The sequence below is a fragment of the Micromesistius poutassou genome (genome assembly GCF_964030765.1).
Source record: "Micromesistius poutassou genome assembly, chromosome: 14".
Lineage (NCBI taxonomy): Eukaryota > Metazoa > Chordata > Actinopteri > Gadiformes > Gadidae > Micromesistius > Micromesistius poutassou.
Genome location: NC_140284.1, coordinates 15589080 through 15616820, shown reverse-complemented (window position 1 = coordinate 15616820; position 27741 = coordinate 15589080). Strand labels below are relative to the sequence as shown.

At 51.2% G+C, this 27741-nt stretch overlaps 2 protein-coding genes across 2 annotated transcripts in view; one reads left to right on the top strand and one right to left on the bottom strand.

Moving 5' to 3' along the window:
• The window catches only part of sik1 (salt-inducible kinase 1), an 8111-nt gene extending 1443 nt beyond the window's left edge, over positions 1-6668 (top strand). Inside the window, exons 4-14 of the mRNA XM_084478714.1 lie at positions 382-445; positions 577-738; positions 1258-1382; positions 1480-1603; positions 1747-1967; positions 2322-2465; positions 2571-2681; positions 2860-3091; positions 3208-3435; positions 3578-3764; positions 3895-6668. Of these exons, the coding sequence (XP_084334840.1) occupies positions 382-445; positions 577-738; positions 1258-1382; positions 1480-1603; positions 1747-1967; positions 2322-2465; positions 2571-2681; positions 2860-3091; positions 3208-3435; positions 3578-3764; positions 3895-4480 (2184 nt within the window). The 3' untranslated portion in view covers positions 4481-6668. The remainder of the gene's footprint in view (positions 1-381; positions 446-576; positions 739-1257; positions 1383-1479; positions 1604-1746; positions 1968-2321; positions 2466-2570; positions 2682-2859; positions 3092-3207; positions 3436-3577; positions 3765-3894) is intronic.
• A 5330-nt stretch (positions 6669-11998) lies between these two features.
• On the bottom strand, positions 11999-27476 carry cbsb (cystathionine beta-synthase b). Its single transcript, XM_084478390.1, has 15 exons — positions 27370-27476; positions 24347-24691; positions 22998-23104; positions 21653-21787; positions 21024-21103; positions 19450-19654; positions 18326-18417; positions 17827-17946; positions 16341-16425; positions 15952-16057; positions 15335-15412; positions 15112-15246; positions 13465-13573; positions 13305-13389; positions 11999-12779 (listed from the first exon to the last, which is right to left on the bottom strand). The coding sequence occupies exons 2-15, from the start codon at positions 24670-24672 to the stop codon at positions 12634-12636; spliced, it is 1809 nt and encodes a 602-aa protein (XP_084334516.1). The 5' UTR covers positions 24673-24691; positions 27370-27476; the 3' UTR covers positions 11999-12633.
• Positions 27477-27741: the final 265 nt, after the last annotated feature.

Genomic DNA, 27741 nt, shown 5'->3' with positions numbered 1-27741 from the left:
AATCGGCCAGCCCACCTGTCAGACTACCTCCCTAGCCCCTCGCCGTGCTGCCTGGGCCTCACTGCTCACGACTCTCACCAGGCTAGCAGAGCTGCTGCTGAAGCTAGCCAGCTAGTCCAGTGTTTTGGGGAGGGGCTTGAGGGGCGGCCTGAGGGGGGGCTCGGATGTGTTCGGTGGGTTCATAACTGTCGAGCCCAGTTAGCCTCACAGGGATACTTCAATCTGGAACATCGTCACCACCAGAAGACCGTGGCTAATCTCTCTCTCTCTCTCTCTCTCTCTCTCTCTCTCTCTCTCTCTCTCTCTCTCTCTCTCTCTCTCTCTCTCTCTCTCTCTCTCTCTCTCTCTCTCTCTCTCTCTCTCTCTCTCTCTCTCTCTCAGGTCATGGAGACCAAAGACATGCTGTACATCGTAACAGAATATGCCAAAAACGGAGAGATGTTCGGTGAGTACAGAGTATGTTGCTGCATCATACAGTACACTGGTTACAGTGGTTCTGTCAGATGGGTGTACTGGTTCTGTCAGAAGGGTGTACTGGTTTTGACTGGTTGTTAAAGCTCCCATGCGCCCTTGCAGACCACCTGACCTCCAGTGGCCGCATGAGTGAAGACGAGGCACGCAGGAAGTTCTGGCAGATCCTGACGGCGGTGGACTACTGCCACCGGCGCCACATCGTCCACCGTGACCTCAAGACAGAGAACCTGCTGCTGGACGCCAACATGAACATCAAGCTAGCTGGTGAGTCGGGGGACGGGACCCTCTCTACGGATGTAAAGGGAGAGGGCCAATGGTTTCTGGTTGGACTTGGTCAGCCTGGACCTTCATTAATGCATTCATTAAGTCATGGATCACTGCCAATAGATGACTTTAGTTCTTTAGCTAAGTGAGTGCCATAATGATTCATTTTGGGTGAGGCTAATATTCTCATGGGTGATTAGACGTCAAACAGCAACCTTCGTTATGTACTCAACATTAAATACAAACATTTAGAAGAAACACACAAAATATTCACAGACATCCTTATATAAACACAGGAAATGTGACGGCCTGAATTCAGCCAGACAACCAGCCCTTTGTGCACTAAGTATTATTAGCTTAATAATACTGTATCTGTTCCATTCCAGTCCTTTGGCCTAGCGGATCCAAGATTTATCTGACACACTACTGTTCCACCATAAGCCAACGGGAATGGCAGAATAAGATGGAAACACCATGAGCTCTAAGTTGTTGCTAAGTAGCCTTCCTTCCTCTGGGTAGACTTTGGATTCGGGAACTTCTACAACGCGGGCGAGCCGCTGGCCACGTGGTGCGGCAGTCCGCCCTACGCCGCGCCCGAGGTGTTCGAGGGGAAGGAGTATGAAGGCCCTCAGCTGGACATCTGGGTAAGTCTCCAGAACTCTTAAAGTTGCTCCCCACCACAGAGTGACCAGCACTGTCCCTAGGACTCTGACCACGGCCCTCCTCTCCCTCCTCCTGCAGAGCCTTGGCGTGGTCCTCTATGTCCTGGTGTGCGGCTCCCTTCCCTTCGACGGCCACAGCCTCCCTGTGCTCCGGCAGAGGGTCACCGAGGGACGCTTCAGAATCCCTTTCTTCATGTCTGAAGGTAGGCAGTCCCCACACAGGCGCAGGGGGAAAGGACTACCCAGCTATTGCTGCAGTTAGAAATGAGGGGCATTAGAATGACAGGCTTCCCTATGTTGAGCCGAACATAATCAGAGGATCTCATCCCGTCCCTTCTCCCTCCAGACTGCGAGAACCTCATCCGTAAGATGCTGGTGGTGGACCCGGCCAGGAGAATCAGCGTGGCCCAGATCAAGCAGCACCGCTGGATGATGGCGGACCCGGCTGCCCCCCTCCAGACCCTGGGCCATTCCTTGACGGAGTACAGCTCCAACCTGGGGGACTACAGCGAGCCGGTGCTTGGCATTATGAACGGCCTGGGCATTGACCGCCAGAGGACCATCGAGGTAAGCCTGACTCCCTGGATCTGGGACCTGAAACGGTGCTCAACATTAGCAGGAGGGTGGCGGGGTCAGGGTGTAGAGGGTAGGAGTGAGAGGATTAAATTGAAAGGTATGTGAGCTTCCTGACACCAGGCTGACCCCCACTTAGGGCTGTCTGCATGCCAAGGGGCTTACAGCTAACTCCGATGGTAGAAATAGCATCATCCATGTCATTTTATAATGACAACAGTGACCTAAAGCAGTCACCTCTGCGTCGCCCTTCTAGCAATGTTGTCTCTGAGGGCCTCATGCTGTGGAAATGGGATAGAGTGGAAAGCGAACAAACAGCCACTAACGAGCACCTGTCTGCTCCTTCAGTCCCTACAGAGCAGCAGCTACAATCACTTCTCTGCCATCTACTACCTGCTGCTGGAGCGGGTCCGCGAGCACCGGGCCCAGCAGCTCAGCCGCCAGACCTGGACCCAGAGACCCAGGAGCACCTCCGATACCAGCGCCCCAGAGGTGAGGGCCCCTGGGGGCCATGCCTTACGTTTAGCCCAGACTTTCAAAAGCTCCAGACCTGGAAATTCAATATCTCAACCTTCTGTGTTCCTTCTCTTTCCTCAGCTGATTGTGGACCCCAGTGAAGGCTTCAGAAACGCACCATTTTCCATTCCGACCACGTGTGGCCATCCTGTTTACCCCGAAATGGAGTGCGACCAAGGTGGATTGTTCCAGGTAAAACCTCAGACGTTATAGTTTTAAACTAGCACTATCCACGTTCCTTAGAAAGCAACACTATTGCTTAGCATTCACCCCATCTGTCCCCAGTCCCTCCGCGGCTAACTGTTAGCATTCCCCCCCATCTGTCTCCAGTCTGTCCGAGGCTAACCGTTAGCGCTCCCCCTGTCCCCAGCGAGTGGTGTTTCCAGTGGAGGTCAGCCTGAACCGGCTGCTGTGGAACCGCTCCATATCCCCCACCAGCCTGCTGGAGACCAGCATCAGCGAGGAGGTGAGGCCGCGTGACCTGGAGGAGGAGGAGGCCGGCCAGCCCCCCACCAGAGGCCTGGGCCTCCTCCCCACCACCGCCTCCCGGAGACACACGCTGGCCGAGGTGTCCGCTGGCCTCCATCAGTGCAGCCCCCCCTGTGAGTATTCCCTCACAGGAGCGGGTGCCCTTGTCCCGATGACCTTTCACCAATGCTCTGACCCTGGCGGCCACACAGTGCAACGTGCTTTAACTTCTTTATCTTCCTGCCCGTAGGTATCGTGGTCAGTCCTTCCGAGGGCGCCTCTTCGGACGGCTGTTTAAGGTCCTCGTCCAGCCAGCATCCCTCTATGCAGGCCTTCAGCGGGACTGAGTGTGGAGGCCTGCTCCCTCCAGGATCCTCTCTGGCCCTCTCCGCCCACCTCCTGCCCCAGACGCACGGCCGCCTCCCTGCTGCCAGCTTCCAGGAAGGCCGGAGAGCCTCAGACACATCCCTCCCACAAGGTGAGAGGAACCGACCAGCTTGAGTCATCACAACAGAACAAACACTGACCTGAGTACTCTCCTCACAGTCGCTGCTGTTTGGTGTGACCCTGGCCATCAAGGGGTATTTTGTAGCTCACTACTTTCTTGTGCCTCCTTGCAGGACTCAAAGCGTTCCGCCAGCAGCTGAGGAAGAACACTCGCACGAAAGGGCTCTTGGGATTAAACAAGATCAAAGGTCTGACGAGGCAGGCTGCCCCGCCTCCCTGTAACCGTGGCAGCCGTGGCTCCCTGGGCCCGACCCTCTCAGAGCATCGCAGCATGCTGGAGGAAGTGCTGTATCAGCAGAGGTGAGCTTGAGCCATGGGAGCACACGCATGCTCATTGATGCATGCACTCACGGATGCAGAGAAACACAGAAAAGCATTGACTTGAGTGCAGCACTTCGTCCATTAAATCCCCTTTGTCTTGGATGAACAGGATGCTGCAGATTCAACACCAGCCAAAAACCCAGGCCCTTCAAGCAGCGTCCTCCCAGAATCCCGGGTTGTTCCTGACTCAGCAGACCTCGCCGTCCCCTCCCCCAGTCGCTTTGTTCGCCCCTTCAGCTTCCTCACTCCTGCAGAGCGACCCTCGGTGCGCCATGCCTCAGTGCTCCCTGCCTCAGTGCACCCTGCCTCAGTGCGCCATGCCTCAGTGCTCCCAGCCTCCCCAGCCGGCCCCAGTTGTGCCAGTGTGCGGCCCCTGGCAGCAGACCCTCGATCGACCTTTACAGTCCAGCTCCTGCTCCTCGTCGTGCCCCTGCTACCCGTCCAGTGTCTCCCCGGTGGCCTCTGCTGCCGACCTCCTGGAGGCCCACCTGCACATCAGCCAGCCGCCCCACTCCAGCCTCCCCTCCAGCCTCCGACTGCAGCACCTGCCCCAGTACTTGGGGCTCGCCCCCCTTGCGCTCCCATCCGGTCCAGTGGCCTGGGACCTGGGCTGCCTCAGCGGGGACAACGGGGACATACAGGAGCCCGGTCTGGTTGGACAGCAGCAGCTGAGCAGCTGTGTGATGGTGAAGTGAAAGCATGAGCAATTCCTCAGAACATGAATCATGTGCTCGCTAACTATCCTATTGGTGGACGGTAGGAGTGGAGGCAGGCTGTGGACTAGTTCAAACAACATGAAGCAAGCATCACGTTTACGTTTTGTTTTGAAGATAGGATGCACAAGATCTGTCTTCACAGATCTACGGATATTGGTCTCTTGTGTGGATGTGGATGTCTCTACTTTGGGTATAACATAGACTGAAGTCTAAGCAATAACCAAACTCTGGAAGGCTTTGAATCTTTAAAAGATGACCAGAGAAGCAATAACAGAGTTGGGCTGGAATGACCCCTCTAAAGACCCTGAGCCAAACTTCCAAAGGGCAAACAGACAAAGCCCTCCATTGCACAGGACCCCCGAGACGAATCAAATCAGGGTTCATGTGTTACAGAGCATAAGGTATGCTCCTGAGATCATTTTTCATCAATGTTCTCTGAAGATACTGTTCTCCTCTGCTTCTCTTCTAGGTAACGCTTTGACTATGTTTTGGAGAGCGCCGCATTGTTTTCCACTGTGCTGGAGGCAAGGTCTTCCCAGTCTTTATTCTGTCAGGATTTCCGACCATCCCTCTTAGCGGGGTTATGAACGTGATGCGTCCCTGACCTTCTGCTCAAGGTCCTGACTTTGTATTGAAACTGATATTGTTCGCTTCTCTCTGCGTTCTCCATGAGCTTAAGCTAACCTGAATTTAAACTGATGACAAGGTGTGGATGAAAGATGGGCGGAGGACGTATTTTATAGGCATATTGTATGAATGACGTCAGCACAACAGGTTTGTTCAGTCAGCTTGCTGGCGTCTTATCATACTAACATCAAATTTAATAACTACCTCCATAGCTCACCATGTTTGAAACGGGATTTGATTTGTTAATCTGTCCTCTAAACTCCTGAGTCCCAGAGATAATGCTGTCTTGTCTGTCTGGCTTCATTTTTATCAATAACGGAACAAAGATCACATTATTTCATTTTGAAATATGAAGGAAAGTGAGGTGATGGATATTCATAGGATGGCCAATAGGCATTCTCTGCACTTGCCTGTTGTTACTTGTCTTGGCTAAGGCTATTGTTACTTGTCTTTTTATACGGCTGGTACCAATTATGAGCTTATAACACAATACTGTAGAATTGGCGACGTGTTAAACACTCTTTCTCCAAGCTGCAGTCTTTCAGGATTTCCTCTTCTCAATTATGTAGTGCTGCAAGGCGGAATTAGGTTTGAAGCCAAAGCCTGAGAATCTCAACACAGGTGTACTCTACCACGTGCACACTACTGACTTTGATCTGCTATGTCTCCAAACGTAGCATGCTGGTTAGCTAGCACTCCAGCGGTATCCCTTTGGCTTTTTCTACGTGAAAGCTTCCTCTGCCTCCAGTCGCTGAAGCTACTCTGTGCTGTAACATCCCTAAGCTGAATTATAGTTGTATCCATTTTGTACTTTTCTAAGAAAAAACAAAGTACCAGAAATAATAGGCTAAAAATGTGTGTGTAGCAATACAATTTATTTGCTGGAAACTGATTATCTTGAACTGTCTGTAGCCTATGTGGTTTAAGGTCACTAGAACTTGTTTACCGCAACAAAAACAGTTTTAGATGTCCTATGCTGTCTGTTCAGACCGTGAATTAGCTAACTAAGCTAGGTCAGCTATGCTAACCACACGTTGTGCGGTTTGTTAGCCACATATCTGTGTGTATCTGGTGATGAAGAACGCCGTTTGATTTTCTTCAGAAACAAGCAGTGTTGATATATTACTTAAGACGGCACTCACCACCAAAGCGTGTGCCTTGCTCGTGAACAAAGCCCGCGACACGAGGAACCCCCACACGAGGAGACGTCTCTGGGCCGTTCACTCAGAGGCCGTTCTGACATTCTCCTACCTGACAGAAGACACACGCGTCGCACTTTATACCTTTTGTTAGGTCAACGTTTGGTTTTCTCCCAACTTCACAGGCAATTGAAACACTAAAGACTGAAGCCTGACAACCCTTTGGATCAACTTTAAATAGGAACTGTAACTTTAGTTCCATTCTCACAATTTGTAAGATTGTATATTGTGTGTGTGTGTGTGTGTGTGTAAGAATGTAGGAGTTCCCAAGAAAGGTTTTTTTATTTATGTGATAATAGAATTGCATATTTATTTGAATAAAGATCATTTATTAAAAACTTTGGATTTGTACTTGAACTCTTTACCTGCGTCTGTGGTGAACCACGATGACCAGAGCGCCACACACACACTCTCTCTTTCTCTCTCTCTCTCTCTCTCTCTCTCTCTCTCTCTCTCTCTCTCTCTCTCTCTCTCTCTCTCTCTCTCTCTCTCTCTCTCTCTCTCTCTCTCTCTACCAGTCACCACAAACACGTCACCGGCACCTCTCCGGCTGCAGACTAGGGGGTCATGGTGTGTGTCTCGGGGGGGGAGGGTCTCAGGGGGGGGGCGCAGGTCTGTGTTGGAGGGACTCGGGGGGGGGGGGGGGGGCTGTGGAGCCTGGTGTGACGGAGGAGGGCGGCGTCATCAGTGGGAGGTTCCCTGATACAGCGTATTGAGTCAAGGCACACACACACACACACAGACACACAACCCCACACACACATAGACACACACGCACACACATGTTCTACGCACCAGGCCAGCGTCACCGCGTGGCCCCCGTCAGAGCGCTCCAGGGTCTGCTCTCCCAGGAGCCTGGAGAAGGTCCACTCAGCTCCCCTGAGGGGGGGGGGGGGGCATCTCAGAGAACGAAGGGACATCCTCAGCCTGGAGTCAGATCGGAGATAAACTTGCAAAGCATCATGGGACATCATGGGATGTCTCTCACCCTGCCTCCCCAAAGAGAGAGAGAGAGAGAGAGAGATGGAGTGGGAGCACAGTCGTTCCCGTGATTCCCAGTCTGAAGAATTCCTCCTCACCTTGGTGAGACGTTGTGACGGGACATTAACAACGAAGGGTGGAATTTTCCAACTGGTGAAAAAATGGAAATTCATAATCTGAAACGGTCCAAGCAAGCAAGGAAACTTTACTTGTTGAACGGTAAATTAAATTTATCATACGTACACACACATAGAGACACACATAGAGACACACACATAGAGATCGGTCAATCATACACACACACCCACAGGGCTTTTTTAAAGGTGAGGGTGGTTAAGGTGAGGGTGGTGAGGGTTAGGGTTACTTCAACTTCAACTTCAAAGCACTTTATTTGTCCCCAAGGGGCAATTTAAAAGGGCACATTACAGTAGCTTCAGGGACACAATCAACAAACATAAGCAGCACGCATACTGCACAATCAACCAACATACACAATTCACAGACACACTGCACAATCACACAGCACACACCGCACCTCATCATTCAACACAAAGTAGTAGTTTTAAAGTTTTTAAAGTGCTTCCTTAGTGCTTCAAATAAAAAATATAAATAAAAGTGCATATAGAAGGCAATTCTAACCATATGTTCCTGAATCAGTGATCATTAATAAGCTGGACAGCCCTCGAAATGAAGGTTGCCTTCCTCCTCTGTGTCCGGCAACCCGGACAGTGGAGTCTGCGTCCTGAGGGGAGCCACTCAAACTAGGGGTTGTGAGGCAACTTAGGGTTGTGAGGGTGAGGGTTAAGCTTCCAGAGGGTTAGGGTAAGGGTTAGGGTGGTTAGGGTGAGGGTTAGGGTGGCTAGGGTGAGGGTTAGGCCTCCAGAGGGTTAGGGTTAGGGTGGTTAGGGTGAGGGTTAGGCCTCCATAGGGTGAGGGTAAGGGTGGTTAGGGTGAGGGTTAGGGTTAACCCTAATCCTAACAGTAGGACCTTTTGAACGGCTCTGGTTCTGCAAGTAAATTTCCAATTTTTTTCCCGTTTTATAAAGACTTTTAAGCCTGGAACCAAGCCAATTATGCCACAAATTAGTAGTGACCGTAAAACATGTATATAAATAGAAGAGAATAACGATACTATACGTTAATACATACATTCCAGTTCGTATTCATTTATTAAAGCCTCATACATGTTCACATTGAATTTGCGTTGCCTTTCTCTGGGTCGTTCACAAACTAGTTAGGCTACATCCCTACTCAGTTCAGTTCGCTTTGCATTGGTGGAAGTGAGTAGGGGGAGTGGTTAAGTAGAGCCTTCAGATTGGACGGTTTGACTTACTTAGTTACCGTCATGTTTTGTATTAATTTTTTTACAGGGGATTGATAAAGTTGTATCTATTGAACAGAAAAAAACACTTGGTCATACTTTACACACTTTACCACAGCATTGGCCTACTGAATGCCACAGATATATTTTAAGCATTGGACTGAATGCCACATAAATATATACAGTAATTATGTTTTTGCACGTTTGCAACGTTTAAAAGTTCTGGGAAAAGTATATGCCTCACTGGTGTTGCTTAAGCCAATAGCCTTTTGAGGCAGTGTTGTTTCTGAATATTAGTGTTAAGGGCCAATAATGCTTACTATCATACATTAGTCACCGTGTCTGTGGACACATTTGTATGCAGTCACATGTTAATATGACTGTATTGTAAATAAATGTCAGAAAATTCAGTTTATTTTCCTTTAATTCATGCCACTTTATGTCTAAGGATTAGCTTTTCCTTTTGTGACCTGTGTGTGTGTGTGTGTGTGTGTGTGTGTGTCTGTGTGATGACATAAGCCGCGGTTGACGCTTGTAAAGTTCAGACAATGCACAATGTAGGACGAATTCAAGCCTATTTAATCAGTCCAACAATTTGCAGACTTGTATGAGGGTGTGTGTGTGTGTGTGCGTGCATGCATGTGTGTGTTTGTGTGTGTATGTGTGGCTGTGTATGTGCATGCATGTGTGTGTGTGTTTGTATGTGTGTGTGTGTGTGTGTATGTGTGTGTGTGTGTGTTTGCCAGTGGTAATAAGTGGGTCGCCTGTGTTTGTGTAACTAACATTCAGAGGGCAGATAAGTGGGCTAAGCACAGAGGTGACGTGGAGGGGGGGAGATGGAGGAGGGACAGCGAATTTGATTGGCTGAGAAAGCAGGCAATTTTTTGCCCTTGCCTACCAATCAAAGGGCTGATTTAGTGAGGTTAGAACTACAGAACTAGCACCTTGTTGTAGAGGTATATATACATATATATACATATATATATATATAAACAGTATATATATGTAAGTCTATTATTATATGAAACTGATAAAACTTGATCCTTGGAGTCAGGGCAGGTTAATTTGTTTCTTTTGCCCCTGAACTCGTATATATTCATATTCAGAATAACCGACCAATCACAGGCGACGCAGCGCTGCTCCTACATCAGGGGGGATGTGTCCGTGACGACGAAATGCTGACGTAGACGCTGGCCAGGGAGCGCCCTAAACAGACACACTGAACAGCACCGCACTTAGGCTGTCTGCATCTACACACACGCGCGCACGCATGCACACACACATGTGCACACACACACACACACACATACACACACACACACACACACACACATACACACATACACACACACACACACACACACAAACACACTTGTGTAAACGCACACACACACATACACACACCAGAGGTACACGCATTCATACACATGCACATAGGTATGCACACAAACACACAGGTACACTAGTACATACATACACACGTAGGTAGCCACACACGAGCGTGCACGCACACACACACGCACACACACACACACACACACACACACACTTCCTCTACCATTAAGGGACTATAGAGATCCAATTCAGACTTCAGTGCAGAGGAGTAACCAGAGATCTGCTGATTAGCCAATCACCTGACACCCCGGGGCCCGGGGGGGGGGGGGGTAACAAGAAGTGCTGAGTACTCCCATGATGACCTCAGAGCCAGGAGGAGGAGGAGGAGGAGGAGGGGGGGAAGGAGGGGGAGGTGGAGGAGAAGGAGGAAGAGGAGGAGGAGGAGGTGGAGGTGGAGGAGCAGGAAGAGGAGAAGGGGGAGAGAGAGAGAGACAGAGAGAGTCACATAGACAGACAGAGTATAGATATAAAGACTCACAGACGCACAGACAGACAGATAGAAACAGACAGTTGACGTCAGTGCTTTGCCTTCTAGCGGGAAATGGGGGGGAGAAGAGGGAGGGAGGGGGGAGAAGAGGGAGAGAGGGGAGTCATGGACGTGAGGAGGTGACCTGGTGAGTGCAGCGGAGGGTCAGTTAGGTAACAGAGGGAGGGAGGAGGGGAGGGAGAGAGGGAGAGAGGGAGGGGGAGGGTGGGGGGGAGGTCTGTGTGTGTGTGTGTGTGTGTGTGTGTGTGTGTGTGTGTGTGTGTGTGTGGCTGTGCGTGTGTGTGTGTGTGTGTGTGTTTAGATTCATCTGAAGGTGGAGGAGGGTTGGTGGGCACACAGTTCTTAGTGTGTTTACATTAAATCAGTCTATGGCCCAAATAATGGATTGTATACTCAGTACACAAGAAATACTTTTATAATTATTGACGAGCTGGCTGTCGCCTGGTATGGCTGACCCTACTGTCGCTGGGTGGATGAACGGGTGAATGTGAGGAGGTAACTGTAGAGCTCTCTGAGTGGTCACTGGTCAGCATGCAGTCCATTTTATTACTTTAGTCTCTTGAGAAAAGCGCTAAATAAATGTAACGTTATTAAATAACAATAAGAAGGGGTGCACATAACTTTTTTAGTGAGTTACTCATTTGAGATTCAGGAGATGGTGTTCGGTACGCACTCCACACGTAGCGTCGTTTTGATAATGATAAAGGCGATTACACCGCGGGTGGAGTTGTCCGTTTTTTCCGGCTCCGTTTTTTTTGCAGGTGGGGAAACGCAGAAGTACAAGATACACGTGTAGTTTTGTTTTGATGACCTGACGGTACGTTACGCATCGCTGATTATGGGCGCGCATGCGTACTTGCGTACCAGTTATGTGCACCCTGACAATAAGGCCACATGAGTGCTACTTTTAGGGGATGTGGAGGGAGGCCGTCTCCAGACAGCCGCTGTATAAATTGTTCGGATCCACAGACACGCTGTTATCGCCCCCTGGTGGCGGTCCTTAATAACTCTGACTGATTCAGGATGACGTCTCCCAAATTACTTCCTGTAATCATAGAATATTGTTTCCCACAACGCGAATTTGTTCATCATAAAGTAAAAAATACATTGATCCTTTAAATATCTTGTGTTCATTTTTGACCTCTGGAGAACCCGCTTCAGGGACTGCCGAGCAGTTTACTTAACTGTTTACCGTTATATTACTTTTATAGTTAACTTCGTAACTACTTGGCGACCCCCGCAGCTCCTGGTGGTCTCTCTCCAGGTCTCTCGCTCCTCTCCAGCTGACCTGGTGGGTTAACTGCGTCCAGGTGAATGAAACTGATCTCTTCTATATTGGAGCATTAAAAGCTGTTGCTTTGCTTATTCAGTGAACTTGTATGAACGTGTTGATTCTTCTTGACTGCATTCGCTTTGGTTTGCTTAATGTAGAGTAATGTGATATTGATCTCAAGTCGCTAAATTGTTTTTAATTCAAATAATTTCCACGGTATAAGAGAGTTTTTAATAATAGACAAAAAAAAAATCACACATGATTGACAGGAAGCAAGTTGGATTCTTGGCAAGACAGAAAATATCATGAAATGATTAATTAACAGAAAGATGAATTAAGTACCTCACGTCTTACATTACGACCCTCTGTCGTTGGATTTAATCAAACTCTTAAAAGCATCCACCACAATTCGTAGAAGATGCTCAAAATACTTTAAAATGAACCACCAACACATCAGGTCAGCACATATGTTGGAGTTAAAACTCCCCATCCAGCCATCGATTCTTATTGCACATTAAGCAGCAGTTAGCTCTCAGCTTTACATTCACTGTAAGTTAACTCGTACTACGACCGACCCCAGGCGACACTCGCCTGCTCCTGTCCTGTGACGTCATTACTCATTAGTTAATTTGGCACCAACACCTGCAGCCGGGTGACCTAAACTCGCCTCAGTAAAAGTTCCATTGCTGTAATCATCTTGGCCGCTAGATGGTGCCACCGGGCCTTCACTTTAATTGCTAAATGACGTGTGTTGACTGACATTTTATTCCTTTCACCCTAAACTGAATTGTAACTCATTGAACACTCCATACTAGCCCCTTCCCCCCCTCCTGCTGGGACAGGAAGTGGTCACAGGGACATGTCCTCGGGCAGCGCCCGCTCGGTGGGGGCGTGCTCCGGGCTCCGGGCGGCGGTGGTGATGTGGTGCAGCAGGTCCACGGCCGTCACCACGCCGAACACTGTCTGTCTGCTCCGCTGCGAGCCGTCCTCCAGGTCTGCAGAGAGGCGGCCGAGTTAATGGAGAGGGAAACAAACACACAACACGATGCAGGGAGGGAACGCCGGCTCAGTACCTCTGTACCGTCTAACCCCTACCTGCTCCTCAATGACCTGTCTCTGTACTGTCCAACCCCTACCTGCTCCTTAATGACCTGTCTCTGTACTGTCTAACCCCTACCTGCTCCTTAATGACCTGTCTCTCTACTGTCTAACCCCTACCTGCTCCTTAATGACCTGTCTCTGTACTGTCAAACCCCTACCTGCTCCTTAATGACCTGTCTCTGTACTGTCAAACCCCTACCTGCTCCTTAATGACCTGTCTCTGTACTGTCTAACCCCTACCTGCTCCTCAATGACCTGTCTCTGTACTGTCTAACCCCTACCTGCTCCTCAATGACCTGTCTCTGTACCGTCTAACCCCTACCTGCTCATAAAGGACAACTCGATGAGACGGAAAAACTTATTGGTTTGGAGCCTTTTGGTTGTCAGCCAGTGAGGAAGCAAAGGGATCAGCTGCTTACACTGAATCTGCTCGTGGACCACCAGGGCGAAGTGGTCCTTCTCCAGGATCCCAGACAGCATCCCCAGGGTGTCCATCAGACCCACCTGCCAGAGCACAGAGGGTCAGGGGTGTGTGCGCATGTGCGTGTGCGTGTGTGTGCGTGTGCGTGCGTGGCCCACCTTCTTGAACTGTGTGTAGAGCACCTTGCTGACGGGGTCAGAGGGCAGGACCCGACCCGCCAGCACGCAGGACAGCATGTTGCCCAGGGTCACCATGCCCAGGATCAGCCTGGGGGCGGAATTCACATCACTCTGTTAGTCCCCGGGCGCCGTTTACAGCCAACCCGTCCATGAAGGGTAAAAGGTGCATTAGTATACAATGTTAAAAGTAATAAAAAAGAAATAGATAAGTAAGTACTGCAGCAGTCATACATCACCCTGTATACAAATGTTTCTCTCTCATAGACATGACCCAATCATTTTGCACACGCACACACACACTTCACCTGCCAGTGACGGAACAGAACAGCGTGGTGCAAGAACCAATATTGCTGTGGTTATAATTTGCATAACGGTTAGTTTTCCGTATCGGCACATGGTACCGCCGACATGACTGCGTGATAAAAGATTCATTACTAAGTACATGACTAGGTTGGCACAGTGTTCTGGACAACCAGTGCTTCCCAGAGAGAACAGATATTTAACCAGGTACCAGTGATGTTAGAGCACATTTTCACAATGTCTGGGGAGAGCCTGTGTTGGATACAGTGACAGAGGACATGGGACCATTTACATAGACCTGCTGCTTTCTGTTTGTTAAAAAGATTATGTATGGCGCCATTAGTAATCGGATCTGCTCAGGCAACTTAAAATATGAGGCTAAACGTTCAATTAGAATGTGAGGCTGCATCTTATTAAAGGCTGAACTAAAATCAGCAAATAAAAGTCTTGCATGTGATGCAGGTTTCTCAAGATGTTTATACACCCTGTCGAGAATGAAGAGCTTTGCATCTTCTACACCCTTGGCTGCTTGGGAGGCAAACTGTAGTGGATCTAATTTGTCAGCAGTTAATGAGATAATTGTACCCTTCAGGATCTTTTCAAAGCACTTCATTACCAGGGAAGTGAGTGTGATTGGTCTGAATTCATTAAGGTCTTTAGGAGATGTTGTTTTGGGGATGGGTATTACTCCATAAATCAGGGATGTCACCACTGTCAGCACACTTCTGAAAGATGACTGAAGGCCTCACCAAGCTGCTCAGTGCAGTAGTGCAGAGTCACAGGGGGAGAGCGTTAGAGACCGTGTGGAGGAGTGAGGCGCTCTAGATGTGTAGGAGTGAGGCGCTGTAGATGTGTAGGAGTGAGACACTGTAGATGTGTAGGAGTGAGGCGCTCTAGATTTGTAGGAGTGAGGCGCTGTAGATGTATCTAGTGCGCTGATGGCGCCCGTCTGCTGTGGGAGTGAGTGTGAGGTGAGGCTGAGGTGGGAGTGAGTGTGAGGTGAGGCTGAGGTGGGAGTGAGTGTGAGGTGAGGCTGAGGTGGGAGTGAGTGTGAGGTGAGGCTGAGGTGGGTGGACTGGGGGCCGCTCTAGACCCTCCCCTCTCCCCCCTCACTAGGGGGTCCGCCCAGCCTGTCACTCACAGGAGCGTGAGGGAGACCCTTCTCCCAGGGCGGGTGGTTATGATCCTCCCCCAGCTCCTCTGAACAGCCCTGTCCTAGCGATCACCATGACGACAAGACCAGGCGAGCCCTGTCCTAGTGGTCACCATGACGACAAGACCCGGCGAGCCCTGTCCTAGTGGTCACCATGACGACGAAGGCCGTACCCGGACTGGTCCACCACGGGGGCCTGGTCCAGGCTCTGCTCCCTCAGGATGCTGATGGTGGTCTGCAGGGAGACGGAGGGCAGCACGGTGAAGGGCGCGGAGAGGTGGAGGCCCTGCAGGGTGGAGCTCCACCACCTGGGGAGAGAGACACAGCGTTACCGTCACACCGGGGTCAGGGGTCAGGGGTCAGGATGAGACGGGATGAGAGGAGGAGACCCCTCACCAGGGCCTGGAGACCACCGGGGAGTCCTCGCTCAGGAAGCCCTTGTCACTCATCCACTTGTCGCTCAGGAACTTGGTCCTGGAAGCAGAGAGCAGAGAGCAGGCAAGGGGTCAACACATCTGCAGGATCATAGTACATAACTCGGCTCTTCTCAATGTGGTGGAACGCTCCGTTCACTTGCATGGGCCTTCCCGACTTCTGGTGGTGTATTATTTTTCAATAATGACCGTTGCTAAGCATATAATGACCGCTGTCAAGGAAAGTGGATTTATTCACGTCTTTCGTATCACTCCGCAAGTAGTCCGGTAACTTTTCGACCCCAGCGTATTCGGTTGCTAAGCGACCTCAACATCTTTGGCGGACTATTTCTCTGCTGATCAACGCTACAAATGCTGGAAACGAATAAATTGTAAAAAGATACACCGTGTGAAGTTATTTTTTCATTTTGGCAAGTAGCCGTGTAATAAGCAGGATAATGTATAGAACGTCGCCGGTCATTATCTTAAATAAGCCCCTTCCCATCTCTTCTGTCAGGGCTTATTTCCCGATAATCATAAGTCCCTCCCCACCACCCCCTATGACCCCCCCACCCCCCATGACCCCCCCTCGGTCCTCACATGTAGTTGCGGACCGAGTCGGGCAGCACCACCACGCAGCGCTGGTCCTCTCTCAGGTCCTTGGCCATCCGTACCGCCGCCACCATGGCCGTCCCTGCACTGCCGCCTACACACACACACATGTCACACGCACACGCACACGTCACACGTCACAGAGAGAGTGAAGCCATGTTAGGCATGGAGGCGTTTGAGGGTCAGGGTTCCAGGTCACTTTATTGTTTCCAAAGGGCAGCTTGTCTCATAAAGTGAAGTGTTAGAAATCCCTTCTTTATTGACCGGCTCAACGTCAGAGAACAGCTGACAGAGTCAGGAAGGGTTTGATCTTAAGGTTAAGTGAACGCTACACCAGTTTGACTGACAGTCCGTCTCCCCCACTCATCAGGTCTTACCGCACAGAAGCCCCTCCTCCCGGATGAGGCGGCGGGCCATGATGAAGCTCTCTGCATCGACGGTCTTACACCACACGTCAATCACCTGGAGGACATGTTAACATCGCACACTGACACGTCAATCACCTGGAGGACATGTTAACGTCACACACTGACATGTTAACATCGCAGACTGACACGTCAATCACCTGGAGGACATGTTAATGTCACACACTGACACGTCAATCACCTGGAGGACATGTTAACGTCACACACTGACACGTCAATCACCTGGAGGACATGTTGACATCACACACTGACACGTCAATCACCTGGAGGACATGTTAACGTCACACACTGACACGTCAATCACCTGGAGGACATGTTGACATCACACACTGACACGTCAATCACCTGGAGGACATGTTAACGTCACACACTGACATGTTAACATCGCAGACTGACACGTCAATCACCTGGAGGACATGTTAACATCGCACACTGACACGTCAATCACCTGGAGGACATGTTAACATCGCACACTGACACGTCAATCACCTGGAGGACATGTTGACATCACACACTGACACGTCAATCACCTGGAGGACATGTTAACGTCACACACTGACACGTCAATCACCTGGAGGACATGTTGACATCACACACTGACATGTTAACATCGCAGACTGACACGTCAATCACCTGGAGGACATGTTAACGTCACACACTGACATGTTAACATCGCAGACTGACACGTCAATCACCTGGAGGACATGTTAATGTCACACACTGACACGTCAATCACCTGGAGGACATGTTAACGTCACACACTGACACGTCAATCACCTGGAGGACATGTTGACATCACACACTGACACGTCAATCACCTGGAGGACATGTTAACGTCACACACTGACACGTCAATCACCTGGAGGACATGTTGACATCACACACTGACACGTCAATCACCTGGAGGACATGTTAACGTCACACACTGACATGTTAACATCGCAGACTGACACGTCAATCACCTGGAGGACATGTTGACATCACACACTGACACGTCAATCACCTGGAGGACATGTTAACATCAGACACTGACTTGTAGACATCACAGACTGACATGTTAACATCACAGACTGAAGGCTAATTTCCACCAGAACCGTCACGGAAGCGTAACGGCAGTAAAATGTTTGCCAAAGACAATGTATGCAGACTCCCGGAGGAGCTCCTCCCGCCGACTGACATAAACGTTACAAAAAGTCAGTAAGGAGTTCAGTCAGAAGTCAACAGCTGAAATATGTATGGTGAATTGTTGATCATCGAGGTGGAAAAACACTGTGTCCTGTCCTGTGACGTCGCTGACAATATCTCAGCCGTAACGTGTCCGGACCGCTTCCAGTGGGGATTGCAGTACGGAACACAGCCTCTTCGCTGCCGTACCGCTTCCGTGACGGTTCTGGTGGAAATTGGCCTTGACATGTTGACATCACACAGACGGACTCACCGAGCTGTCCAGCACTGTGGGCACAAAGTCGTAGCCGATGCCCTCCACCTCGTAGGCGGTGGGCTCTGGGCTGTTCAGCGGGTCGGCCAATAGGGAGCCCACAGGGTCCGACCCCACGATCTGCAACACAACCAGCCAATCAGGACGCTCCACCATGACATCATCATCCTCAAAGATGGAGCCGACCAATGGAGAAGCTCCATGATGAGGGAGGATTCAGAAGCTGCTGATGGTCTGCGGGGAACGTTAGGAACCACAACCACATCAACGCTGCCTAGCAACAGACCATGAACATGGATCTGGAGACGTAGCGACCTCAATCCATCGTTCTGGCGGCACTATCGCTGGGCGGCGTGACGTAGCGCTCAGGGTGGAGGAGGGAGGAGGAGGGTAGGGGAGGGTGGAGGAGGAGGGTGGAGGGTAGGGGAGGGAGGAGGAGGAGGGTGGAGGGTAGGGGAGGGAGGAGGAGGGTAGGGGAGGGAGGAGGAGGGTGGAGTACCGTGATGCTCGGGCATTTCTCCTTCAGCTTGCGGCCGATCCCAGTGATGGTGCCCCCAGTGCCGGCCCCCGCCACCAGCATGTCCAGCCTCCCTACAGACAGACAGACAGACAGACAGGTCATTGCATGTCCTAGTTTGAAGCCGTCAGCGGTCCACATGAAGAGGGACCTCTGAGTAGAGCTACCCCTTGGTACCCAGAGAGTTGGTTCATCTCAGAGCAGCAGGGCTCATAGTTATAATAGGACACCGCTCAGGGAAGTGGAGCTGAAAACACGCCGCTCCACCGACTCCACACCGCGGAACACCTGAGGACAGACACCTGGCTGTAGAGCGCCTGGAGGACAGACACCTGGCTGTAGAGCGTCTCTAGAGGACAGACACCTGGCTGTAGAGCGTCTCTAGAGGACAGACACCTGGCTGTAGAGCGTCTCTAGAGGACAGACACCTGGCTGTAGAGCGCCTGGAGGACAGACACCTGGCTGTAGAGCGTCTCTAGAGGACAGACACCTGGCTGTAGAGCGTCTCTAGAGGACAGACACCTGGCTGTAGAGCGTCTCTAGAGGACAGACACCTGGCTGTAGAGCGTCTGGAGGACAGACACCTGGCTGTAGAGCGTCTCTAGAGGACAGACACCTGGCTGTAGAGCGTCTGGAGGACAGACACCTGGCTGTAGAGCGTCTGGAGGACAGACACCTGGCTGTAGAGCGTCTCTAGAGGACAGACACCTGGCTGTAGAGCGTCTGGAGGACAGACACCTGGCTGTAGAGCGTCTGGAGGACAGACACCTGGCTGTAGAGCGTCTGGAGGACAGACACCTGGCTGTAGAGCGTCTCTAGAGGACAGACACCTGGCTGTAGAGCGTCTCTAGAGGACAGACACCTGGCTGTAGAGCGTCTCTAGAGGACAGACACCTGGCTGTAGAGCGTCTCTAGAGGACAGACACCTGGCTGTAGAGCGTCTCTAGAGGACAGACACCTGGCTGTAGAGCGTCTGGAGGACAGACACCTGGCTGTAGAGCGTCTCTAGAGGACAGACACCTGGCTGTAGAGCGTCTCTAGAGGACAGACACCAGGAGAAGCCGACCAGGAGAAGCCGACCAGGAGAAGCCGACCAGGAGTCTTACCCTCACACTGCTGCCAGATCTCCTCGGCCGTGGTGTCGTAGTGGGCCATGGGGTTGCTAGGGTTACGGTACTGGTCCAGGATGTGGGAGTTGGGGATCTCGTTCTTCAGGCGCCAGGCCACGCCCACGTGGGATTCTGGCGAATCGAAGCCCGCCGAGTTTGGCGTGCGTACAATCTCCGCCCCCAGCGCCCGCAGAACGTCCACCTGGAGGGAGACAGCGGGGTCAGGAAGGACGGGAACGGCCCTACTCACCCCCTTACTCACCCCCTTACTCACCCCCTACTCACAGTGTTGGGGAGTGACAGAATACATGTACCGGCGTTGCGTATTCAGAATACAAATTATAAGTAACTGTATTCCGTTACAGTTACAATAGTTGGTATTTAGAATACAGATACATTGTTTAAATCCATGGATTACATATCGATACTTCTCTGTTTCACGAGTTTATTCACTCTCTAGGGTGCAGCGTTCAATAGTGCGCACTAAACGAGTGAATGCAACCGCCTCAGCGCACCAAATCAGCGATAAATCAGCGAACGCACCTCGGTCCGATCCAGTTCTAAAAACCATGCGCCTCTTTGGACGTAACAGGCCCGCTCAGCCACGCGCATTATGGAAATTATTGTTTGATTAGCGGTAACAGCACATTGTCGGACCGTCGGGTCTGGCCCCCTCCCAATACCTCCCCTAACTCTAGTTTTTTGCCCTAACCCTAGATTTTGCGCGTTCTCGTGTAGGGGTAGGGTGTCCCATTACTGTAGGGAGCAAGGGGGAGTGCTATTTTGCCCTTATAATCAACCCTCAAAACGTAGTGAGGTCCGATGCAGGCTTAAAACAAAGTGGAAAATTTACTGTTGAGGGCACTCCAAAACAAGTGGAAGTTTTAAGGGGGGAGAAATGGGACAGGGCCTGCCTCTCTCTCTCTCTCTCTCTCTCTCTCTCTCTCTCTCTCTCTCTCTCTCTCTCTCTCTCTCTCTCTCTCTCTCTCTCTCTCTCTCTCTCTCTCTCTCTCTCTCTCTCTCTCTCTCTCTCTCTCTCTCTCTCTCTCTCTCTCTCTCTCTCTCTCTCTCTCTCTCTCTCTCTCTCCAGCAAATTATATAATCGAGTGCACTTCCAGGGAGACTTGGGCCTAACACATTCAGCCAGTTGTAACAGAAGAACACACCAGAATAGGCCTGTTTAGTAAGCAGGATTTGATGGCGCATTCCTACACTTATAACATGCAATTCAATGTGGAAGTAATCCAAGTATTCAGAATACAATACCCAGATTGAGCAATGTAACAGAATACGTTACTAATTACATTTTTGGGCATATATACTGTATTCTGTAACTGGATACATTTTTAAAATATCCTTCCCAACACTGCTTACTCACCGCTTCATCACCTCTTCCTCACCCCAGACATTGAAAGTCATCATCACAAACAGAAGAGACATGTCTCTTCTATAGGAGACATGTCTCTATAGAAGAGACATGTCTCTATATGTCTCTTCTATAGGGACATGTCTCTATATGTCTCTTCTATAGGGACATGTCTCTAGTCATGTCTCATGTCTTAGAGACTCACCTTCTCCATGCTCATCTTCTCGGGCATGACGATGATGCAGCGATAACCCTTCACCGCCGCCGCCAGGGCCAGCCCGATGCCTGCCAGGAAGAGGAGGAGCCACGGTCACTTATCACCTGTCAATCAACTCAAACCGACATAAAGCTGACATGAGAACTGACACTGAGTTTGCAGAACAAGATACAACTAACCTGATTCTGAAACATTATAGGACTAAATAGGAATAGGAAAAATGGAAGGTAAATATAAACCAGTTCATTTACTGGTTTCCAAGCTCTGGCCTTCATTCTGAGCACGCCCAGTGGCCCAAGATCATGTCAAGGAGCTGGCGTTTGTAAATACATTGCTCATTGACAAGCAAATACAAAAACGGACACTAAAACTGAATCAAAATAGAAGGGAGCTTTCAAACTGGAACTGAAATCGATATAACTTGAATAATGATTCAGACAAATCTAAACGGAGATAGCAGATGGCCCTTTCATAGCAGGCCCCAGGGACCTGTCCTCAGCACGAGAGAGAGAGAGCGAGAGCGAGCGAGAGAGAGAGAGAGAGAGCGCTGTGTTCCCTGACGTAGGTTCTGTGACGGTGTACCTGTGTTCCCTGACGTAGGTTCTGTGACGGTGTACCTGTGTTCCCTGACGTAGGTTCTATGATGGTGTCTCCGGGCCTCAGCAGCCCGTCCCTCTCGGCGTCCTCCACCATGCGCAGGGCGATGCGGTCCTTCACGCTGCCGCCCGCGTTGAAGTACTCACACTTCACCACTACACACACACACACACACACACACACACACACACACACACACACACACACACACACACACACACACACACACACACACACACACACACACACACACACACACACACACACACACACACACACACACGTTACTCTTCTTGTCTGCGGCCAATCAGCTCTCTAACGGGTCACCAGCCAATCAGCCAATGAGTAATGATATTTGAGGGGGTCTACTGGTCCAGACCTCCTCATGAGGGGCTCCACCATGGAGGAGGCCCCCACGAGGGGCTCCACCATGGAGGAGGCCCCCACGATGAGGAGCTCCACCATGGAGGAGGCCCCCACGATGAGGAGCTCCTCCATGGAGGAGGCCCCCACAAGGAGGAGCTCCCCCACGATGAGGAGGCCCCTCCTCGTGGGGGCCTCCTCCATGGTGGAGCTCCTCGTGGGGGACTCCTCCATGGTGGAGCTCCTCATCGTGGTGGAGCTCCATCCCATGGCGGCCCGTCCCGGCGGTTCCCATGGCGACCGTCCCGGCGGTTCCCATGGCGACCCGTCCCGGCGGTCACATGGCGGTCCCGTTCCCGCTGAAACCAGCTCCTTTGTTCCTAATCTGCCAGAACAATCCGGAACTTGACTTCCGTGATTAAGGGAGCGCATAAAAGAGAAAGGCTTCTGTTGTGATGAGGATTACTGAGGTCTTATTGTTGAACCCGACGCCCTCCGGTGGCCGGGTTAGCTCTCTGGGTTAGCTCCCTGGGTTAGCTCCCTGGGTTAGCTCTCTGGGTTAGCTCCCTGGGTTAGCTCCCTGGGTTAGCTCCCTGGGTTAGCTCTCTGGGTTAGCTCTCTGGGTTAGCTTCCTGCGACCCCCAAACCGCTCAGACAGCTTGTTAACCTTTGGGTTTCTTTGGTCTGGGAATGCGCACTGTTAAGTCCTCTGCTGTGGGGCCTCTGAGGGCCAACCAGGGGCTCCTGAGGACCAGCAACAACAGGTCTTTCTCTCCCACCTCTCCCCCCCTGTGGGAGGCCCCTCCGCTGACAAAGGCCGCGACTGTGGGACCATTTGGAGAAATGGGCCGAGATAAGGTGTGTGTGTGTGTGTGTGTGTGTGTGTGTGTGTGTGTGTGTGTGTGTGTGTGTGTGTGTGTGTGTGTGTGTGTGTGTGTGTGTGTGTGTGTGTGTGTGTGTGTGTGTGTGTGTGTGTGTGTGTGTGTGTGTGTGTACACTCACAGACTTCACACTTGAGGCCGCACGATTTGGGGATCTTGTTCAGACGCACCATGGGGGTCCCCCCGATCCAGCTGAGGATGTCTGGGAGGATCCGGGGGGCTTGGGGCCTGGGGGGAGGGAGGGGGTACAGATCACAGCTGATCTCTGATGCTTTCAGCCTCTGATCCACAAGGAAACCAGTTCCTTCTTGTCCAGACCGGTGCGGGGGGGAGGGACCATGACTCGGCAGGACTCTCCTCTGTGGGAGCGGCTCACCGGAGGCAGGGCTCGGTCTGCGTGGGAGAGAACCGGCCGCTCCCACTCCCCACAGGCAGAGCGCTCTCTCTGTGGTCTGGACGCCGCACTAGTTCTTCAAGCCAAACTCAATAGCAATAAACCTGTTCAATATATGTGGTTGTCTCACATGTCTAACAATGAGGTCATGGAGACGGGAGACAGGAGACATGAGGTCATGGAGACAGGAGACATGAGGTCATGAGGTCATGAGGTCCTGGAGACAGGAGACATGAGACATGAGGTCATGGAGACAGGAGACATGAGGTCATGGAGACAGGAGACATGAGACATGAGGTCATGGAGACATGAGGTCATGAGGTCATGGAGACATGAGACATGAGGTCATGAGGTCATGGAGACATGAGACATGAGACATGAGGTCATGAGGTCATGGAGACAGGAGACATGAGGTCATGGAGACAGGAGACATGAGACATGAGGTCATGGAGACATGAGGTCATGGAGACAGGAGACATGAGGTCATGGAGACATGAGGTCATGGAGACAGGAGACATGAGGTCATGAGGTCATGGAGACAGGAGACATGAGGTCATGGAGACATGAGGTCATGGAGACAGGAGACATGAGGTCATGGAGACAGGAGACATGAGACATGAGGTCATGGAGACAGGAGACATGAGGACGTGCTTCATGTGGAACGCAGGCTGGCGGACTGCAGGCCGACCAAAGTGAGGTGAGGAAGAGCCGCTTCAACCAGAGAGCGGCGGGCGGCGGCTGCCGTCCGGTGGCTCTTAGTCAGACCGCCGCTCTGCTGTCACACTCCAGGGGTCTGCTGAAGCGCCGTGTGCGGGAGAGTGTGTGCGTGAGCGAGCGTTGTGTATGTGTGAGAGCGTGTTTTTGTGTGCGTGAGAGTGTGTGCATGAGAGTGCTTTGGTGTGTGAGAGTGCGTTGTGTGTGTGAGAGTGCTTTGGTGTGTGAGAGTGCTTTGGTGTGTGAGAGTGCGTTGATGTGTGTGTGAGAGTGCGTTGGTGCGTGAGAGTGCGTTGTGTGTGTGAGAGTGCGTTGGTGTGTGCGTGAGAGTGCGTTGGTGTGTGCGTGTGTGCGTGTCTCACCGCGCTCTGCTGCTGTGGGGCGACTCAGAGATGGGCCTCCCCAGCTCCCAGGTGCATCTGCTGGGCAGGTCCGGTCTGATCCAGACCCGGGGGGGCGGGCCCGTCTCCAGCAGACCCTCCTCGGACTCGCTGGAGCCCCCCGAGGGGAGCCCAGGGTCCTCGGCGTCGCCGTTGGTTTCGTGAACCGCGCTGCGGACCCTCTGCCCCAGACCGTTGAGGACGGCCCCCCCGCTGCCCCGGGCCTCTGGGCCAGGCAGCTCGGTCTTAGCCCGCGGGCAGCCGGACGGAACCGCATCCGGCTCAGCATTGGTCGGGACTGAAGGCATGACGACCTGAGAGACCAGACTACAGACACACTGGGGTCAGTGACCTGAGGAGAGACCAGACTACAGACACACTGGGGTCAGTGACCTGAGGAGAGACCAGACTACAGACACACTGGGGTCAGTGACCTGAGGAGAGACCAGACTACAGACACACTGGGGTCAGTGACCTGAGGAGAGACCAGACTACAGACACACTGGGGTCAGTGACCTGAGGAGAGACCAGACTACAGACACACTGGGGTCAGTGACCTGAGGAGAGACCAGACTACAGACACACTGGGGTCAGTGACCTGAGGAGAGACCAGACTACAGACACACTGGGGTCAGTGACCTGAGGAGAGACCAGACTACAGACACACTGGGGTCAGTGACCTGAGGAGAGACCAGACTACAGCCACACTGGGGTCAGTGACCTGAGGAGAGACCAGACTACAGCCACACTGGGGTCAGTGACCTGAGGAGAGACCAGACTACAGACACACTGGGGTCAGTGACCTGAGGAGAGACCAGACTACAGACACACTGGGGTCAGTGACCTGAGGAGAGACCAGACTACAGACACACTGGGGTCAGTGACCTGAGGAGAGACCAGACTACAGACACACTGGGGTCAGTGACCTGAGGAGAGACCAGACTACAGACACACTGGGGTCAGTGACCTGAGGAGAGACCAGACTACAGACACACTGGCGTCAGTGACCTGAGGAGAGACCAGACTACAGACACACTGGGGTCAGTGACCTGAGGAGAGACCAGACTACAGACACACTGGCGTCAGTGACCTGAGGAGAGACCAGACTACAGACACACTGGGGTCAGTGACCTGAGGAGAGACCAGACTACAGACACACTGGGGTCAGTGACCTGAGGAGAGACCAGACTACAGACACACTGGGGTCAGTGACCTGAGGAGAGACCAGACTACAGACACACTGGGGTCAGTGACCTGAGGAGAGACCAGACTACAGAGCCCTGGAGCCGCTGTCTGCAGCCAAACTAAACGCTCTTCTCTCACGCTTCAGCCCCGTTCATCACAGACAAGTGAGAATGGGAAGGGCTTCTAGAGCCGTTCTGAGCTCTGGGGTCTGAGCTCTGAATTGAATAAGTTGAAAGTCATTCCCAGAGTCCAAAATGTACTTTCGGAATTTGGTGTTTTCTCCTGACTGTGGAAAGTCAACAAATAGTTTTTTTGACCGACTGCAAACCGAGCCGCCATTGGCTGCTGGCCAGTGTGGGATCTGGTTAATTCCAGTATTATTAAGTACAAATCCACCCTGAAATATCTTCAAGATGGAGAGGGGAGACGAGTTGAGAAGTGGAGATGAGGATGTGAGTTCACATCGTTTTGTAGGTCTCTGGTACAGAGTAATAATGGGTTATATTCTGTATTACATGATCAAGACTTCCTGTAAGCCAAGACGCAGGCTGCCATTTGTCCTAAGACCATGGTGACATTAATGATAGAGTTCAATTAAGGCCAGTTCAATTAAAGGGCCTCTTCAGTGACTGATTACTTCTAATGAACCAGCAGGCCTACGGGTCTGGTCAGATGATCAGGAGCTCAAGGCATTGTTGTTCCTCACACAAACATGAATTTCAGAGGTTTGTATGACCATCGGTAGAGCCAAGGTTGGCTCCTGCGGCTGTCAATCAGCAGCTGCCCCCCAGGAGGGCAGAGGAGAACGCTCAGCGCTGAGGGGGCGGGGTCACCAGCGTGGAGAGAGACACGGCCTCCAAACTGGCCTCAGTGTCAATAAACAACCTGGCAGCGTGTCAGCGCTTGTTCCAGAGCGTTCTGAGCCAAGGAGGAAACACAAACACACCACACAACTTATCTCGGCCCATTTCACCGTCCAACAGAAACCAAAAGGCTAGACACTCTTAGTGCCACCTCCTCAACCCCCTCAAGGTGTTGCAGGGGTCTTTGGAGTCAGTAGCTTATCGGTTTACCAGACCCAGGTAAATCCGTCTTACTAGACCAAGTCGTAGAGGCTTTGTTAACCCAGTCCTTTAAGGCCTTTTAATTAACATTACTGGCTGATTAATCCCACATTGTCCACGTGTGACTTCAACAACATGCTGAGCAAAGCCTATTTGGCTTTCATCCAGAATAGTTTGCAACAAAAAAAAAATGTAATTGCTGATTGCTTAAATTAAATAAAATGTAAATGAGGTTATACCAGTGGGCAAAGCTGGCGATGATGATTTATTATCCCTATTTTGTTGGTTCAGGTAGGTACGGATAGTTTAATTGACCATAGCCCTCAACCTTAGTGAATCAGCCTTTTATTAAGAATTCCTCTAATGGACCATTCTTATGTCCTTATGTTATTCGTCCTAAAATGTAACATTACATCACATTACATTGCATCACATCCGATCCCATCCATGCCATGCAGACCAATCACTACTTCCTAGCTGATGCAATCACCGCATTCAGCCTCCAGCCCCCGCAGCTCCTGGAGCCTCGGCTCCTCTCAGCCTCCTCATCCTCCATGTGTCCCTGGTGTGTTGATATGAAGTGTCTCACAACCAACGTTTAGTCCATAGAGATCATTAACCACATTAATATCAATATGCGAAATGGCGCAAAGTGATGGATGAAGAGGACTGCATTCAGAATGACGGAACCTCGATAGTAACCCTATCGAGGGTTAATACATATCTATATTTAAAATAGGAAGTATATTCACTCACCTTGAGGATATAAAGGCTCTTAATGTGGCTCTTAGTGCGGCTCTTCGTGCGTCTCAGTCCGCTCTCAGTTCAGCTGCTTTAACACCAAAACAAAAGCCATCTGCAGTGGGCGGGGCTTCCCTACTATCGACGCTGATTGGCTATGACGTCGGCGTCGGGGTCTGCGCTGTTCAATGGCGTTCCTCGTGCTGGCCGAGCCTCCGCCTTTAACCTTCGTGTTCGGGTCAAATCTGACCGATTTCCTACTTTCATCAATCATAAATATTGTGTTTTACATTTTATTGTCTCAAGGCCTTATGATATCCTCCACACTAGGCATTTGAACATATAAAATTGCTTATCACCACTTTCATTGAACTTTGAGTGGTTTAG